The sequence below is a fragment of the Penicillium nucicola genome (assembly GCF_028828085.1).
Source record: "Penicillium nucicola strain IBT 29836 chromosome Unknown utg000008l, whole genome shotgun sequence".
NCBI classification, from domain to species: domain Eukaryota; kingdom Fungi; phylum Ascomycota; class Eurotiomycetes; order Eurotiales; family Aspergillaceae; genus Penicillium; species Penicillium nucicola.
Genome location: NW_026643132.1, coordinates 179,965 through 197,354, shown reverse-complemented (window position 1 = coordinate 197,354; position 17,390 = coordinate 179,965). Strand labels below are relative to the sequence as shown.

The following is a 17,390-nucleotide window of genomic DNA, read 5'->3' as shown; positions in this document are numbered from 1 at the left end:
ACTTCTTCGTGACTTCTCTGTAGCATCTCCCAAACGCAACTTTCGAATGCCTCAGCCTACATCTGGCGAGGACGCCCCGTCGTTTCCCTCCCAAGAGCAACCATCCCTCTGGTCCCGTTTCAGTGCCCGCATCAACGATGCATTCAGCGGTGCAGACCCACGAGTCTGTGTCGCTTTCTGGCTCTTCGGTGCGCATTCTTTGAGTAGCTTCACCCGTCCAGTTCTATGCTTATACATTACACAGGCTTGGTCAATAATGTCATATACGTGATTATCTTATCAGCAGCTGTAGATTTAGTCGGACCCGATGTACCCAAAGGCGTCGTCCTCCTCGCAGATGTGATCCCTTCGTTTGCGACCAAATTGGTCGCCCCGTACTTTATCCACCTGGTCCCGTATTGGATGCGCATCTTGATCTTCGTCTTCCTGTCTTCCGTGGGCATGCTAGTCGTGGCGATGAGCCCCAGCTATACTGACGGAGGAGCCATAGCGTCGAAGATTGCGGGTATTATTCTGGCTAGCTTTTCCAGCGGCGGCGGTGAGCTGAGCTTCGTTGGTCTCACGCATTTCTATGGGCCCTTTAGTTTGGCTTCATGGGGCAGTGGCACCGGTGCTGCTGGTTTGGTGGGTGCTGGTGCCTATGCCTTGGCAACTTCGGCATTAGGTTTCTCTGTTCATGTCACGCTGCTGGTCTCAGCGTGTTTACCGGCCATCATGATTATCAGTTTCTTTGTCGTACTCCCTCACGCTCCTCTGCGAGCTTCTGAGGCCGGTGCTGATAGATATCGTGTTGTTGAGGGAGGTGAGCAAGTGGAAGAAGATGAGATGGACGGGGAGAACGAGGGATTGCTCGGTTTGTCACACAGTGGCACAAGCATCCCCAAGTCGGGGCATGTCAATGACGAAGATCCGTGGCTGGACCGGGCTCTCGCAAATTTGCGCCGTGTCAGAGGGCTTTTTATCCCCTTGTGAGTACAACATTTGGAAGCCTCTCAGACGCATTATAGCGTTATTGCAAGGACTGACGGATTTATCCAGCATGGTTCCAATGCTGCTAGTCTACATTGCCGAGTATGTCATCAACCAAGGAGTTTCTCCTACTTTACTTTTCCCTCTACGCGAATCGCCCTTCGAACACTTTCGATCTTTCTATCCGACCTATAATGCCATATACCAGATTGGCGTGTTCGTTTCCCGCTCTTCTACCCCATTCTACCGCATCCACAAGTTATATATCCCTTCGCTGCTGCAGGTTGCCAACCTCGTACTGTTGACCCTCCACGCTTTGTTTGACTTCATTCCCAGTGTGTGGATTGTCTTCATCATCATTTTCTGGGAGGGCCTTCTCGGTGGCGTGGTATACGTCAACACCTTTGCTGAAATTGCCGATCGCGTGCCTAAAGAAGATCGCGAGTTTTCTCTGGGCGCTACCACTGTCAGTGATTCCGGTGGCATATGTATTGCCGGATTTCTCAGTATGGGATGGGAGGTCTGGTTGTGCAATTGGCAGGTTGGCCATGGACGAGACTTTTGCCGACAGAAGACATAGATACCTTAGGGTACTCCTCTGGCCTAGACCCAGATTGAGCATAAACAATAAATTAAGCATAAAAGCATAAAAACACAAAAACCACAACATAAGCACGTGTCAAGAAATGAGTCTCGTGATGTCACGTCACATGTGATCGAGGGGATTCCCCTTGCATGTGATTCTTTGCCAACCGCATCGAGTTGATTGGATTGTCCCAGTGCGAAGCGGAGGATGCCTTGTTCAAGTGACGTGCTGACTGAACTACTGAGACCTGATGGCCCAGCTGGCTTCGCATTCTCTTTGATGCTACCTTCAACCTGTGTATTCCTCAGCTATAAATTGCATGTTGCATTGATGACACTTCAGCCCTAGATTCAGAGATGATCGGTACGTGTGTTCTAATTTCTAGGGGAATACCAAACTAATCTAAATGCAGATCACGTTCTGGGGAGGCCATCCACCCGTTTCCGCAAGATCCAGGTCTTTGCAGTGGTCTCCTTTTGGTCTCTCTACTTGTTAAGGTACGATCATAGATCTAATTCCTATGGCCTGTCAACCCTGACAAGAATCACGACAGAGCAGACAGACATGGCCCACCGTTCATTCGAAAGCTCTCCTCCCGGTTCACTGGGAAGTTGACAACATGGCAGACCACAGTCGTCATCTTCCTATGGCTATATCTTAGCCGAAATTTTGCCAAAATTGTCGGCCTAGAATGCCCGGAGCCGCTAGCGAATATGTACTCACGATCCTTTTTCCGAGCGACATGGATCACCACTGGCTTGGATGCTGGCTTTTGGACAGCGATGAACATCAAACCGAAGTGGCTTCGAGATATTGCATCACTTGTATTCACTGCTTACTATCTCATTGCTGCAGAGCAGGCGGATGAAAAAGTACGCAGGGTGCGAGCAACACTGACACTTGAACATTTGCGGGTGTCTTGGAACAAGGCCACCAGCCCTTACCTGTGGACTCTAGCGAAGCTGTTACGCCCACGGCTTACTCGGTATCCTGCTCGGGCGATCCGTATTCCTCGTCCTGCACAGTCTGTCTACACTGAGCCAGTAAGCGCATGGTTGTACTTTGACGGTCCATTGAGTGCACTGCGTGACCAGACTAGCTTGGTGCTAGATGTCCCGGGAGGTGGATTTGTCGCCATGAGCCCCAGGAACTCCGAAGACAAGCTCTTATCTTGGTCTGGACGACTTAAAGTGCCAATCCTCAGCATTGATTACAAAAAGGCACCTGAGTATGCATATCCGTATGCTCTGCATGAGTGTTATGATGTCTATCATAGCATCGTTGATACGAAGGGCCGGTGTATGGGTCTTGGTGGTGCAGATCGCCCTCGCGTACTGGTAACCGGGGAGAGTGCTGGTGGGAATCTAGCCGTGGGAATGACCCTAATGATTTTGCAGACTGCAATGGGACAAGGATGGCGAGGTGACGACGTGCTTCCAAGTCCTGATGGCTTGGTACTGGGATATCCTGCTCTGAACATGAGAGTTGAGAGCTGGATGAGTGATGAGCAGATGTCACTCATTCAAGACAAGAGCTCGCGCCAAACCAATCGTGGTGTACTCCAACGAAAGCAAGACCAATATCGTAAACTCACGCCATTTACATCTCCAGGCCACTCTGTTGAAGACTTGACAGCGTTATCACCACCGGAGGAGAAGAAGACGAATGTGAAGTCCAAGGTTCAAGAAGATACAGACGTACCTACACAGGCTGCAAAATCGTTGGAGAAGAAATTGGAAAAGAACGAGAACGTGGTCAAAAAGTCTGCTGCCAAAGGAGAAGATAAAGTTACGCCAATCAAGACTCGACTCGCCGTCTCATCCATGATCACTTATGTCCACGATCGGATCCTCACTCCTGAGATGACGCGCGCTATGATTATTTTGTACATTGGACCACATCACCGCCCTGACTTCAACACCGACTTCCTCCTGTCCCCCGTTTTGGCGCCAGATGCTCTACTTGCCCGGTTCCCGAAGACGTATATCATGACCGGTGAGAGAGATCCTCTTGTCGATGACACTGTTATTTTTGCGGGCAGATTGCGCCAGGCAAAGATGCACCAGTTCCGTGAGCGCCAGGATCTGGGTTTAGAAGGCTCCAAACGATCCTTCAACGAGAAGAAATATGTCGAACTCTCCCTAATCCCTGGAGTGTCACATGGATTTATGCAAATGGCTGGTTTCTTCCCTGAGGCGTGGAAGTACATCAACCGCAGCGCCCAGTGGCTCGAGACATTGTTTGAGAATATGGAGACCAATGACTTCAACTCTGATTTACTGAATCCTGGAAGGGCTCCAGGCTCCATCAATTCTCTCAAATGGTCTCGCTCGACGAATCCAGATCCAAGCGCCGTCCGTATTGGACGGAATCACCACCGCAGCTTCACTGGAGAATCTTCGGCTGATGATGATAGACCCTTGGAAATGGGCATGAGCAAAATCACGCCGGCCAATGACAGTGAAAATATTCCTGCATCTAAATCCGAGCATCGAACCCGGCGCAGGAGATCGCGGTCATCTTTCGCTTCTTCCCAGTTCAGGGGATTCACCTCGTTGGGAGATGACAGCAATGCAAAGGATGACTTCATCGCCAAGCTGCGGCATCTAGAAAGAGCTAGTCGACAAGACACCTTCGATCCGGATGAGACAAACAGTGCGCCTGAGAGTCCAGGCGCGTTCCGGCCCCGCGGGCGGAGCATTGCCTCGCTTGATAGTGAGGAGGATCTGTTGGATCGGCGGATGAATGGACTTGCCGGTGGCTTGATGGGGATAGGAGAGGGGGCGCAGACACCTGGACCTTGATACAATATAGAGATACTGATCTATGACCTGTCTATGAATGATCACGTTCAAGCGAAGAAGAATGCATATCTTGAAAGAATTGAATCACTTGAATGGTTTTACTAGTGAGCTACAAACTAAATGGCCGTGAGCTTCGCTGTACTTCAAAACCGGTTGACGTTTCTATACTATTGCCTTTTTCCCCAGATTGCTTCGGTTCATTCAATGAATCATGATCAAATGCTTCTGAAAACATCACATTCAAGCCCAGCAATGCTGATAAGTATATTAGATGGCCTTATTTACACTGGAATGAGATCAAATTTGGCTCATTTGATCGAGAAGCCTAGAGAGCCGCTTTATTCACTTGATCTTAAAATGACTCTATGCAAGCCAGTTCCTTCGCCCCTGTCAACCACCAGGGACACTTGTCACTTCGAAGCGTGCCCAAAATGCAGCCACAGTTGCACCCAGCAAGAGTCGATGTCACACTTTTATGACTGCCCCGAATCAATGCACCTGCCACCGGTGTTACAACCATGGTTGCAAAACCTCTCACCATATGTATTGGGCTCTCTTGACATGGAGTCATACAGCTCTTGGTATACTCCGAAAGATAATTTAACCCCATATAACCTAAATATCACAGCAAGAGAAGCGAGGACAATGATAGCTGGCTCTGTATGGGTGTCATTCATTCCAGCTTGGTGTGATGAAGGATGTCGTACTTACAGGCGTGTTTGAAGGATCGGCGAGTTTCCGGTGGTAATGTACATCGGCTCCATTATAGATCAGCAATTGTATAGTCTCAGTGATGATGATGATGATGTTGTTGTTGAACGATGAAATATGGGCGTTGATGATGTCTGAGGCGAGAAAAGGGTACATGCCAACCCTCAACCTGGCCCTACCTAACTTCCATCTCATTTTGCAACATGCACATCTTTCAGCATCGACACGGATCGATAAAGCCACCTAAAGATCATGTATTTGTTGAATACAGCCCAAGCTATTATCCGGATTCATTATCGCTGACCAAGAAGGTGCCCCAGTTCCAAGAATCCATTGAGGAATCATTCCTTCGTCAAGCCAAGGTTGTTCGTTGCCTTCACCATCCCTTTAACGAAATACGATTGTAACTGGCTGGTTATGGCTTTTCACTAGGTGTTCCAGTTGGGAATTTGATTTCTTTTCTGAGACGATTGTACATTGGATTTCTCCAGGGAGAAAACTTGGAATTGTCAACTTATTCTATGAAACATCAATGCTTCGATTTTCGCCGGGAATAGTCAGATATACTATATTATGAACTATGCGGAATGTGAAATAGTACTCCGTGTCTAACAGGAGGTAAGCAGAAAGAACAGTAGATCAAATGGAGTCGGTACTACAAAGATTGTCCATTGCTGGCCTTTGACAATGCCATAGATTCTAGACTCATACCCCAAAATCAATCAACTCTAAATAATGATCCTAACATAGGAAGGGAACCTGTCAGAAAGCCTCATTTCCCCCATTGGGCATGCGATATGTCATTTTCCCGCGATTTCACCTGTCAAGCGCCCGAGAACGTGGCAAAGTTATTAGCTGCACTCCACTTGCTTGTATAGATGAAATCAGCCCCACACGTGGCGCCCCTCGATCGCTTGTTGTGGAATGGCAAATTGTATTCATATTTTTTTTCACTGTCTAGATTTATTGGCGAAGGGGCGTGTTTACGAGATTTGGTTATGATCTTGAAGCTAAGGACACTGTTCCGTGCATACGTCCCACTTCAATATCATGGCTTTTATTTGGCACCATCGTAACGAAAAGAAACTATGATAACGTCTTTAATACAGATATACTACGCTTCCAGATCAGCCAAGTCTACTTCATCAAGTCTGACAGCTTATTCCCGAGTCCCCCGTCCAATCGGGGAAATTATAGTAGATATTAAGACGCGTCTGACATCCCAGCAGAGATCGACACATCATTTCTTCAGGAACTCGAGGCCTAGGTCCACTTGGGTCCATTCCTAACCTTGGAACAGTATATCATAATAAAATGTAACATCAACATGGCGCTCAGCCGTTTAATACCAAAAGCCCATGCCCACATGCTCGATTGCCAATGCTAAATCCTGGAGATTCGCACATAGAGTCTGTGGTTCATCTTGTTAAAGATGATAGCCACTGGGAACTTTGGTCCTGCGCCTCCTGGCATTGATATCTCTGAAAATCAGCAAGCTCGTATGCTAGGCGCGGTCGTCTCGCTGATGATAATTGGAACTTTGGCGGTCATTCTGCGCTTGTATACCCGGGCAAAGACTTCTCAGACGAATTTTGGATTGGATGATTTTCTTATTCTTGTTTCACTGGTAAGGTTGAACCGGATAGCTTGTGCTAACATGCAGTTTGGCTTTGTCACTGACTCTTTTGTGCAGCTTTTTGCCTATGGGACAGCTGCATGTGTGATAATTAGTAAGTCAGAATATCTTATTTTTACTCTTTGGTAGCCTAACGTTGCGATTGCGAAGGTCTGAAGTATAAGAATGGCTGGCATCAACAAGCCCTTACAGACTCCGAGTTCACAGTGCTCTGGAAGCTCCTTCTTGCACACGTTTTCATTTATTCGACCACTATCACGTTGACAAAATGTTCCATCATGATGTTCTATCGACGAATCCTCAACATTCAATGGTCGTTGTACATCTCCATGTGTATCATTCTCGGATATTTTGTTGCAGTGATTATCACAATGTCTGTCGCTTGTCGCCCATTGTCACACTTTTGGGAGCAATATACTTATCCAGAGGCTGAGGGGGCCTGCATTAATGTTTCCCAATTCTTTTTGTTCAACGGAATTGCCGCCGTGATCATCGATGTGATGATTCTTTGTGTTCCGGCTCCTATTATTTGGAAGTTGAAAATGCCTCGTACCCAGCGACTTGCTGTGATAAGCATCCTACTTCTAGGAGGCTTGTGAGTATTGCTTTCCAAAACACTAAGAGATGTTCTAACCTTAGCTCATCCAACAGCGTCTGTGTGGCCGGAATCGTTCGTGTCATATTCCTTCACAAGAATATTCACTCTGATGATCCATCATGGACCATTGCGCCCGTATTCATGTGGTCTTGTGTTGAGCCTTTTATCGGAATCTTGTGTGCCTGTCTCCCCACAATCTCGCCCATGTTCCGTCGATGGTGGAGCGCTCTTGGGGTGAAGAAATCAGATGCAAGAAATAAGGAGGATTACCATGGAACGGCTGGGTCTAGGACTCATCGCTCTAGGCAACAATACCCCGAAGATAATGAAGATGAAGAGCATCATGGTGATGAAGTCCAGCTGACTAGTTTCCCTGGCTGGCCATTGAACTTATTGCGGGGAAAGGATAGCAGAGATGATGTTGCGGCGTCGCGATCTAGGATTCAAGTCAAAGAGGAGGTGACTATTTCGTGGAATTAGATGACTGTCCCCATGTTGTTTGGCTTATCTGATATTTGGCCCATCAAAATGTTCGAGCAGGACTGAATTATCTATAGCATGTGGACATCATATGCGATATCCCTATAGGGAAATTCATGTTGATTTAACTTATCGTTTACATCTTGACGCAAGACTTGTACGTGCCTCAACAAAAGAGAAATTGTTCTAAATACGCATTCGTTTCCTAAACATGAACAAAACTGAAATACCTTTAAAAGGACCTGTGGCTCCCACGATCCACTGGTCACACCACGTTTACTCAAAGCCAGGAAAGATACATTCCCCCATGTCGAGCATAAGAACTACATTGGTGTTACGATCGCCACAGGAGATAAGGTGTCATGGGGTACCTCCAACAGGCATTGAACCACTCTGGCGTATTTATGATCCGCTTGCACAAGTACTATGTGCCCCTGTCTGAGGGCTTCACACACCACGTGACTGCATTTAAGGTTGTTTCGAGGGTTTTGAAGTCTTCCCAATAGGGAGTTGACTGTCCCAAAGAGGAAGGGGCTAGCTATGCGGATACCGGTTTTTGATTGGTCGCCGCTTCCCCGCATGATAAGAGACTCGACCTCATCTCTCCAATTCTTGCCTTGGGTGCATTTACAATACTGATTACTGAGATGAATTCGGCGAAACGTAAAAGAGGAGAGAAGAGACGAGCCTCATTGGCGTAAGTCATTACTGCCCGAGTTGCAACGTGAGATTCCTTGCTGACACTGAGAAGCTGCGAGACCTGTCGGAAACAGAAGGAAAAATGTGAAGGCGGTCCTCCTTGCTGGCGATGTGAACGCCTTGGTCGACCATGTCGATTTCAAGGACAAGATAGTTCAAGTCTATCCACAGCGGGTGCCTTGGCGGTGCCTGTTTCATCTGCTCCAAAAGAGAATGCCCAGCGAGTACAAAATCTGGAGTATATTGCTAAGCACTTCCTCGGAGAGATATCTTTGGATGAGGACAATCTTTCTCGAATCGTTGAAAAGTTAAAAACCAAGACAACAAACTCAAATCAACCGGACGGTCCCCTAGACGTGAACGAGTCGTTCGATGTCCATTTTGTATCGAATAACGTGGCACATTACTCAGGGGAATTCTCACATTGGAATTTTTCGCAAAAGATTCGTCGGAAAATGAGTTGCCAAATCGATCAGCTTGACATCAGAGTATGTGACTCCTTTGCTGTTTTACTCTTACCTAACGCAATGCAGGTCAAAGAATACTGGCGTCCAACACAGCTTCAATCACCCCCTGAGCTTATGAGAAATTGCATGAATCAGTTACCACCGAGGGCTATTGCTGAATTTCTTGTCACAATGTTTTTTAAATATTCAGAGATCAATTCTTTTTACATGGAGCGGAGGTGGATCGAAGAAAAAGTGGCACTTTGCTACGACCCAACCACAGAATACAGCGCGAATGACTTCCCCTGGGTGTGCTCCGTATTTGCTGCTCTCGCGATTGGGACTCAAGTGGCACACATGGAAGATGAAAAGCCAAGGCCAGGTTCTGAAACGGCCAATGAGCTGACTCTATGCTCCGAGGACTCCGTTGGGCTTGTCTTTTACCATGTGGCATGCAAGCTCATCCCGGACGTGCTTCTAGTTGCATCTCATGAGAGTGTGCAGGTGTTTCTACTTCTTGCCACATACTCCTTACCTGTGTCGACCGGTGGCCTGGCGTACACCTATTATGGCCTAGCAATGAAAATGGCTATACAGAATGGCATGCATCGAAAGTATGTCGGCGGGAATATTGATGCTCGCACAATTGAAACGAGAAACCGATTATTCTGGACTGCCTATTCCGTGGAAAAGTATGTGAGCTGGGGTGATTTCTCCACAATTAAAGCTGACTATTCACAGGTATGTTAGCATTATGCATGGACGCCCTCTGTCTATAGCAAGATCTGAGATCAATGCCGATCTTCCAACCGACTATCCTGAATTTGAGTCCCCACGCTTTGCAAATATGACTGCGTTCCATACCTTGATCTCATACCTAGGCGAAGTGGCGGAGACTTTGTGAGTGGCTGGAAATAGACTGGATAAAAACAGAGATGAGGAACTAATATACGAATAGATCACAATTCAAAAGGTGTCCCAAGCGGCTCCTCTCTGAATATTCAGAGCGATTGCTACGACTAAGAGCCGGCATCAAACAATGGTGGGATTCTCTACCTGCCACGATAGAATGTCGAGACCTATGCTCCCAAGGTCCGTTATTCCGACAAAACGCGCATCTTCGACTTTGCTACTTACTTATATACGTTTATATGGGTCGTCCGTTCATATTTGTTGAGAAACATGATCCTCCTGACGAGAGTGTGCTAGGAACCGATAACCATGCAGGTCAAGTCCGCCGATCGGTTTTGGTGGATGACTGCGTATCTAGCGCATTGGACATTCTCAATACCTTGCAGTCTTTATCAGACCACGTTGGTCTTTGTAGAGCCTCTTATAATGAGTTTGGGGCTTGCTGAGCCGCTCTTCTCGTAATCCTTGCGGAAAGTCTTAACTCGGGCAAGTCGCCAAGGCTGCAAGATGGGCTACAGCGCGGAATGGGTCTCATACGTCAAATGATTGGAGGGGTGTCTTCTCAGTCGGAGATATCTTACATTGAGTCAATTGAGGCAGCTATAAGTCAGCTGCTCGAAGCCCCCGAAGGAGACGAAGTGTCTCAGTCAAACACAGAGCAAAGCACCATGTCTGCTTATTCCAAGTTCAAAGACTGGACACAGTCGTTGAAAAAGGATAAGGGCACGGTCGGCAGCAATCTGGAGCTTTCAGCTTTCAGCCCACTTTCGCATATTACCTCTGGCTCTGACGGCTTTACGAATCCTGATCTCAATGAACTGACTGGATTTTTCAATCCCGATTGGTCGAGTAACAATATGGAGTTTGATTCGAATATTTTCTCTGTGCTGTCAGAATAATTCACACTGTTCAGTGGCGGAACATAATAAAGCTCAACCAAATACCATATAACGAGCACGTTTAATCCATGTTGTCTGCCTGATCTTCTCTGGGTCTCTATCTGCATCCTCAGAGGCAATGTTGTTAATCACATCCTGATCATCAAATTCTCGTGCAGCACTGAAATCCATCTCCTTCAGTTTGACAATCTTTGTCTTGTAATAAAACTGTTCAAGTCAGATAACGCAAAACTTCACAAAAGACGGGCTCCGCACCTTGTAAACGAAATAATCGAAGAAGAATAGCGGAGCAGCAAGATAAGTTGAGAAGAAACTCTTGACTGAGCCCTTCTCTCCAAATGGCCAGCACGCGAGATAAAATTCACAACCAAAGACGAACAGGACAATGAGGAGACTGAAGTACTGGGCCCACGGAGTAAGGAATCCCTTGAATGGGAGGCTTGCTAGGTCTTTCCCTTGAGCTTTGAGGCCTTGTCGGAATCGGAGATGGGCGATATAGATCGAAGCCCATTGGAAAAGTGTGGCAATGGCGACCTATGATAAAAGATCAACACTGAAGCACTTGCGTCTCGCTCAAGAGGTCTCACCAGAGAAGAAAACCAGCCATAGACTAAAGTTCCAACACTGTCGGTGTTGAGATAGCACAATCCACCACCAATACCCAAACTAATTATGAGTGAGACATAAGGCCGGCCCTGTTTATCCTTTCTACCAAAGAATGGATGAATAATACTGAGATCAGCGAGGGCTGTCAGGCTTCGACTGGCAATATAAGCGCTTGTAATTCCGCAGCTGATCACACTGAGGAAGATAAATCCATTGATAGCGTGTGCAAGTCCGTATACATCAGCCCTTTTAATAGCAATGACGAAGGGGCTTCCCAATGTGCCGCTATTGGATAGGTCTGGGTCGTTGGATGGAATACACATACCCACCAGCCAAATATTCACAACGAAGAAGGTGAACATTCGCCAGAAGATTGGTCGCACGGTCTTCTTGATGGTTTGTCGTGGGTTTCTCGCTTCGCCGGCTATGACTGCAATATGCTCGCCTATAAGATCATTAGTTAGACTTGACTGGAAGTAGCGTGTCATAAAAGTCATGTACCTCCACCGAAACTGAAAGCGGCCTGTACAAATGCCTTGGATATCCCCTTGATTCCATTGTTGAAAGCCCCGGGGCTCTTCCAGAATCGGAACTCAATCGGTCCATTCGTTGCAGCAATACCACCTGAAGTCATAATGAACATGAAGAATATCATCAAAACCACGGCGATGCACTTGACGAATGACATGTAGTATTCAATGTAACCGTATACTCGGACGTGGAACATGTTCGCAGCGGCTATCACCACCAAGAATATCGTGATATACGCAGCCAGTGGTACAACCTCGGTTTCAGGCCAGTATTTCAGCACGGATATCGCGGCTGTGATCTCTGCTGGGATGATCATCACCCACTGTGAGGTATTAGTATACTGAGTCCGTGATCGAGGAAAGAATAGCATACAGCGAACCAGAAGTTCACACCAATTGCGAAGCCGAATGCTGGATCCACATATTCTGCGCACTGTCGGATAAAGCCGCCGTGGATAGGCTTATACGTGGTCATCTCTCCAACAGAGGAGTATTGGGCAAAGACGATCATTCTTCGGATATGTCAGCTCGTTGCTCAACAGTTAAAAGTCTGTTGGGTCTCATACGCAGTAATGGTATAGGTAATCGCAATTCCCGCCGGCCCAGCTGTGTTGGGTCAATATTCTGGTCCAAGTCGTGGGGGGTTCCCCATGCTATCCTAGGATTGTTTTGTGATCACTCACCATAGTAAAGAGCCTGTCCAGTACCCACCCAAAGACCAGTTCCAATGCCAGCACCAAAGGTCATCATCATGATCTGGCGTCTCGTCAAGGACCGGTGATATCCCGCCGTATCTGCTGGGGAAATGATGACCGTACTGCCATGACGCTCAGTTCCCGAAGTGGCAGTGCGCTCCAAATCGCTGGTCTCGCCGTTTTTGACGTCGCCATCTTTGGGGAAATGGGAAAATTGAGACATTCTCACTCGGAAGTAGAATGTGATTTTCCCAGGGCGATTGATTGCCTATAAGAAGTGTAGTCCGCGTATAGTTCTATCCTTATCGTTATCATTCCGGTCGATCAAAAGTTGCCGGTGGATTTCCCACCGGCATTGGGCGGGGTATGTCTGCACCACTTGGCTGCCCATGAATCAGCAATCAAACAGAGATAGCAGTGACTCACTCCTTCTTATCTGCTATTTCTTGGGTCGATGTCCTGCTCTTGTGCTTGATCGCTTCAATCTTTCTTACATCTCAATCCAAGATCAGTATATTGAATCAAAACATGTCTTCCAAGCACGTCGTATTCGACATCGTGGGAACGCTGGTGGCCTATGATCATGTCTTTGATGCCATCGATACCCGCTTAGGGGACCGACTACGCGCAGAGGGCATTAAGCCTCGTCTCCTGGGGTACACATGGATGGAAGCCGCCGAGCGTGAATACACCAACCTGAGTCTGTCGCAAAGATATGTGCCATTTGGCGAAGTCTTCCGTGCTCTCTTCTACCGTATGCTATGGATGGCCGGTATCGCTGAGCCTCGGTCTTGGGCCACCCCGGAAGATTTGGAGTTTATCATGAAGGAGTACCAGCTTCTTGAGTTCCGACCCGGTGCCGCAGAGTGTGTTCAAAAGCTGAGAGATGCTGGGTTCACGGTCTGGGCCTTTACAGCGGCGGATATCACCCGTGTTGGGGGCTACTTTAAGAACGCGGGTGTAGAGCTCCCTGCTGAAAACTTGCTCTCTTGTGACGATGTTGGTGTGGGCAAGCCTGATTTGGACGCCTATCGTCCTTTACTCGAACGTCTCAAGACTGAAAGTGACGGCAAAGTTCCTTGGTTTGCTGCAGCTCATATGTGGGACGTCTCTGGGGCGAAGCAAGCGGGGTACGTGGATATTCTTCCAAGGGCATCATTTCACGAGACTAATATTGCATTATAGGTTCAAGGGGGCTTATTGCCACATTTGGGAGAAGGAGTCTCTATCGGAGTTATTTGGAGTCATGGACGTGATGGCTGATACTTTGCCCGAAATGGCGGACAAGATTATTGCTGCCCAGGCATCGTCTTGAGACTAGATAGTTGATGTTGTTCATAACAAGATGTTGAGTTCTCTATGAGACTTTTGGTACTAGATTCAGTATTAGAATGTCAACTGTCAAGCTATAATTGGCTGTTTTGGAGAACCCTAATTAGCCGTGTGCGATATTCAGCATAGCTTTGATGCTCATCCTGGCCAGATCTCCTGTTAAAATCCGTCTTATTTTCCCCCTATTTAGCTTCTCTAGATTCTCTATTATTCTCTAAGAACCAGACAATTGCAACTGTTCATGCAATATCATCTATGATACGATGTTCTATCTATCTCCGGGATGACCCCGGACCGGATGCGTTGCCGGTGGGAAACCGGATGCCTCCTCTCCAGCCCTACCAATGACAATAAATAACCCCTCAACGTCAAGTTTTACCAAGCCTCTTACAACCTAACTTTTATCATGGCGACCAAACATACTCCAGTGCCAAATGGCATGACATCATTCTGGAGAACAGAGCCACACCCACTGGATAACCACCGATCTACGGATTTCCTCCCGGAGGAGTCTGATATTGTAATTGTCGGGGCTGGATATGCAGGATCCTCAGTTGCGCATCATATTCTCGCCCAGACTCCTGATGGTGCCAAGCCTCCTTCAATCCTCATTCTAGAGGCGCGACAGGCTTGTTCTGGTGCTACGGGTCGCAATGGTAAGCATTTGGTTTCTGAGGCGAGATTTCAGGGTCGACAAGCTAATACATAATCTAGGGGGCCACATGAAGCCGGATGTTTATAACGGTATCGCCGGCTTAGCAGCTGAATACGGCGTCGACGCTGCCGCTGAAGTCGCAGCATTTGAGGCCAAACATGTTTCTTTTCTCAAGGAATTTATCGACAAAGAGAAGATCGACTGTGATTATTCTGTCACAAAAGCAATTGATGTTCAATTGAGTGCGGATCATACTAAAATTCTCAAGATTGGGTACGACAAATTGATCAAGGAGGGATGTGCTCCAACGACCACCGCAAAGTTCATCGATGCCAACGAGGCAGAAACGGTATTGTTAAACCCATTGTGACATGAATAACCTGTGACTGATTTTGCAAAGTTCTCTGGTGTGAAAGGGGCCAAGGGATGTTTCACATACGACGCAGGCCACATATGGCCTTACAAATTCGTGTTGCATCTCCTGGAAAAGGCGACTGCGCGCGGGGTTAATTTACAGACACATACTCCAGTAAAAGAGATTATCGAGTCCAAATGTACAGGCTCAAGTCATCGCTGGTCAGTGAAGACTGCCCGAGGCTCTATTGCAGCCAAAACTGTCATTCTGGCCACCAACGCATACACCTCCGCCCTAGCTCCCGAATACCAGGATAAAATCATCCCAGTACGAGGAACTTGCAGTCGAATCATTGTTCCGCCGGGTACAGTGGCTCCTCGACTAACGAAGACTTATACGCTTCGCTGGAACAACTGGAATTACGACTATCTTATTCCTCGTGTCGATGGTAGCATTGTCGTTGGAGGAGCTAGACCGGCTTTCATTGATGATTTGGATAGCTGGTATAATGTCAGTGATGATAGTCGAGTGCTTGAACCAGCTGTCCGCTATTGGGACAACTATATGCAACGCAATTTTATTGGCTGGGAGGATAGTCATGCTTACCTTGACCGAGTATGGACTGGAAGTATGTTATACAAACATGTGATACTTAATGCAACGGACTAACATTGAACTTTCTTATAGTCATGGGCTACTCGTCCGATGGCCTACCGCATGTTGGGCCTGTCCCCAAACAGAAAGATAAGTACATCATTGCTGGTTTCACTGGGCATGGGATGCCTCAGATCTTCCTTGCAGCTGAGGGCGTGGCAAAGATGGTACTCAATGATGTTGGATATGAACAAACCGGTCTACCCAAGCTGTTTGAATCTACTTCAGCGCGGTTAGCCAGCCGGAAGAACAAGATCTTCGCTAGTACGCCTGGAGGTGGGAAGCCGGAGGCTCGTTTGTAGTCTATCTTAAGGCTAGTTTGAACCTGACCGGAAATTAAGCTCGATTTCTGCCTGAAATACACTCAGATTTTGTCAAAATCATCTAAATCCTTGAGAAAACTTCTGGCCTCTAACTAATTATTGAACTGCATATTCTCCTCGGCTGGGTATATGGATTTCTGTACCAACCATGTTGAGTTGGGCTCTGAGATTGTAGGGCAAAATCGAACTTCACCACATCCATCTTAATTCATGCCCAAACCTTTGGGCTTTGATATTTCTCTTGGATATGTGCCTTTGCCCAATCAATCTATGGTGCGATGCAGGAAATCCGCGTCACGTGTTCGGGGCAGTTGCAGCCGAGCGTTTGCTGCTTGACCAACTGCACACAAGGCCTTGATCAACTTCCTACTCATATATCTATTTACTTTTCCCTATAACACAAACCCAAGAACTGCACTTGAGCCTCTATTCATCTACAGTCGAACCTCGAACATGGCACCTTCGGAAGTTGCGGGGTTCCCACCCACCAGCATTCGAGAGATTGCCGCCGAGGTCTCAGCGCTGTTGAAGGAGCAAGGTGCCACTGTATCAGTCGCGGAAACTGTTTGTTCTATCTATTGTGTTGCAAGAGTCTAGTCTACTTGCATATTAGAAGCAACATGGCTAACAACATCATCCGAAGGCGGCCGGGGGTCTCATATCTTCAACTCTGCTGGCGACACCCGGAGCAAGTGGATTCTACCGGGGAGGTGTCACGGTGGGTTCTACTTGAATTTTCTAGATCTCTGAGATGTCTTCGGATATTTTTTGCCAACCTCAAATGTTTTTTCAGGTGTACACCCTAGAGTCCCGCATCGCATTCGCTGGCTGGACTGAAGATAATCTGAAGAACTACCATGGTCCCACCCCTGAATTGGTGGCTGGTCTTGCAGAGAGCGTGCGCAGCAAGCTTGGTTCTACATTTGCTATTGGTGAAAGTGGCACAGCTGGTCCTACTGGCGGACTTACAAAAAACAGAACCCCGTAAGTAATCATGGTCAAAGAACCTTGGTTTGACTGCTGATTTTGCTTCTAATCTCCAGTGGCTACGTTGCTCTGGCGGTGAGCTCAGATTCTGGGACTGCTATGCGAGAGGTCGACACAGGCATGGGAACCGATAGAGAAGCCAATATGGTCGCGTTTGCGACGGAAGCTTTGAAGCTACTCCGGGATTGTCTGACTGGCCGTGTTCGGGCTGAGCTGTAACCTGACATGACATGGCACTCCAAGAGTCATTTACGATTTGGTCGCTTGTGAATTTGGAGAAGAACACGTAGTCATGATTCCTCGCTGATATTCAGCTCTTTCTGAAAGACAAGCAAATGGATCGCGTCTGAAGCAGGATCTAACTAAATCTACACCCATAAGGTATATAGCTTCCGATTCGTCGATCGTAAGAATCCACTGGTGCCCACAATCTAGATCATACGAGGACCGAGCTTTTCAGCCCACATCGCCTTGGATTGAACTATTTAGCTATTAGGCTAGTCGGCTTTAAGC

General features: G+C 47.4%; 7 protein-coding genes across 7 annotated transcripts; 6 read left to right on the top strand and 1 right to left on the bottom strand.

The window, feature by feature from the left end:
• Positions 1-46: 46 nt before the first annotated feature.
• N7511_007555 (uncharacterized protein) lies at positions 47-4,359 on the top strand (the record flags this gene model as incomplete). Its single annotated transcript, XM_057129932.1, has 6 exons — positions 47-188; positions 245-968; positions 1,039-1,475; positions 1,898-1,918; positions 1,968-2,052; positions 2,109-4,359. 6 exons carry the CDS (start codon positions 47-49, stop codon positions 4,357-4,359), a joined length of 3,660 nt encoding a protein of 1,219 aa, XP_056981715.1.
• Positions 4,360-6,502: 2,143 nt separating this feature from the next.
• On the top strand, positions 6,503-7,784 carry N7511_007554 (uncharacterized protein; the record flags this gene model as incomplete). Its single annotated transcript, XM_057129931.1, has 4 exons — positions 6,503-6,697; positions 6,764-6,800; positions 6,857-7,301; positions 7,358-7,784. 4 exons carry the CDS (start codon positions 6,503-6,505, stop codon positions 7,782-7,784), a joined length of 1,104 nt encoding a protein of 367 aa, XP_056981714.1.
• A 647-nt stretch (positions 7,785-8,431) lies between these two features.
• Positions 8,432-10,740, top strand: N7511_007553 (Zn(II)2Cys6 transcription factor; the record flags this gene model as incomplete). The annotated part of the gene is made up of 6 exons (XM_057129930.1): positions 8,432-8,481; positions 8,536-8,971; positions 9,017-9,621; positions 9,671-9,829; positions 9,903-10,246; positions 10,289-10,740. The coding sequence occupies 6 exons, from the start codon at positions 8,432-8,434 to the stop codon at positions 10,738-10,740; spliced, it is 2,046 nt and encodes a 681-aa protein (XP_056981713.1).
• Positions 10,741-10,773: 33 nt separating this feature from the next.
• Positions 10,774-12,794, bottom strand: N7511_007552 (uncharacterized protein; the record flags this gene model as incomplete). Its single annotated transcript, XM_057129929.1, has 7 exons — positions 10,774-10,947; positions 10,996-11,274; positions 11,328-11,791; positions 11,848-12,199; positions 12,250-12,388; positions 12,443-12,482; positions 12,560-12,794. 7 exons carry the CDS (start codon positions 12,792-12,794, stop codon positions 10,774-10,776), a joined length of 1,683 nt encoding a protein of 560 aa, XP_056981712.1.
• Positions 12,795-13,099: 305 nt separating this feature from the next.
• N7511_007551 (uncharacterized protein) lies at positions 13,100-13,886 on the top strand (the record flags this gene model as incomplete). Its single annotated transcript, XM_057129928.1, has 2 exons — positions 13,100-13,701; positions 13,757-13,886. The coding sequence occupies 2 exons, from the start codon at positions 13,100-13,102 to the stop codon at positions 13,884-13,886; spliced, it is 732 nt and encodes a 243-aa protein (XP_056981711.1).
• A 423-nt stretch (positions 13,887-14,309) lies between these two features.
• N7511_007550 (NAD(P)/FAD-dependent oxidoreductase) lies at positions 14,310-15,869 on the top strand (the record flags this gene model as incomplete). Its single annotated transcript, XM_057129927.1, has 4 exons — positions 14,310-14,559; positions 14,618-14,907; positions 14,959-15,541; positions 15,601-15,869. 4 exons carry the CDS (start codon positions 14,310-14,312, stop codon positions 15,867-15,869), a joined length of 1,392 nt encoding a protein of 463 aa, XP_056981710.1.
• Positions 15,870-16,343: 474 nt separating this feature from the next.
• N7511_007549 (CinA family protein) lies at positions 16,344-17,096 on the top strand (the record flags this gene model as incomplete). Its single annotated transcript, XM_057129926.1, has 4 exons — positions 16,344-16,454; positions 16,534-16,608; positions 16,684-16,874; positions 16,934-17,096. The coding sequence occupies 4 exons, from the start codon at positions 16,344-16,346 to the stop codon at positions 17,094-17,096; spliced, it is 540 nt and encodes a 179-aa protein (XP_056981709.1).
• Positions 17,097-17,390: the final 294 nt, after the last annotated feature.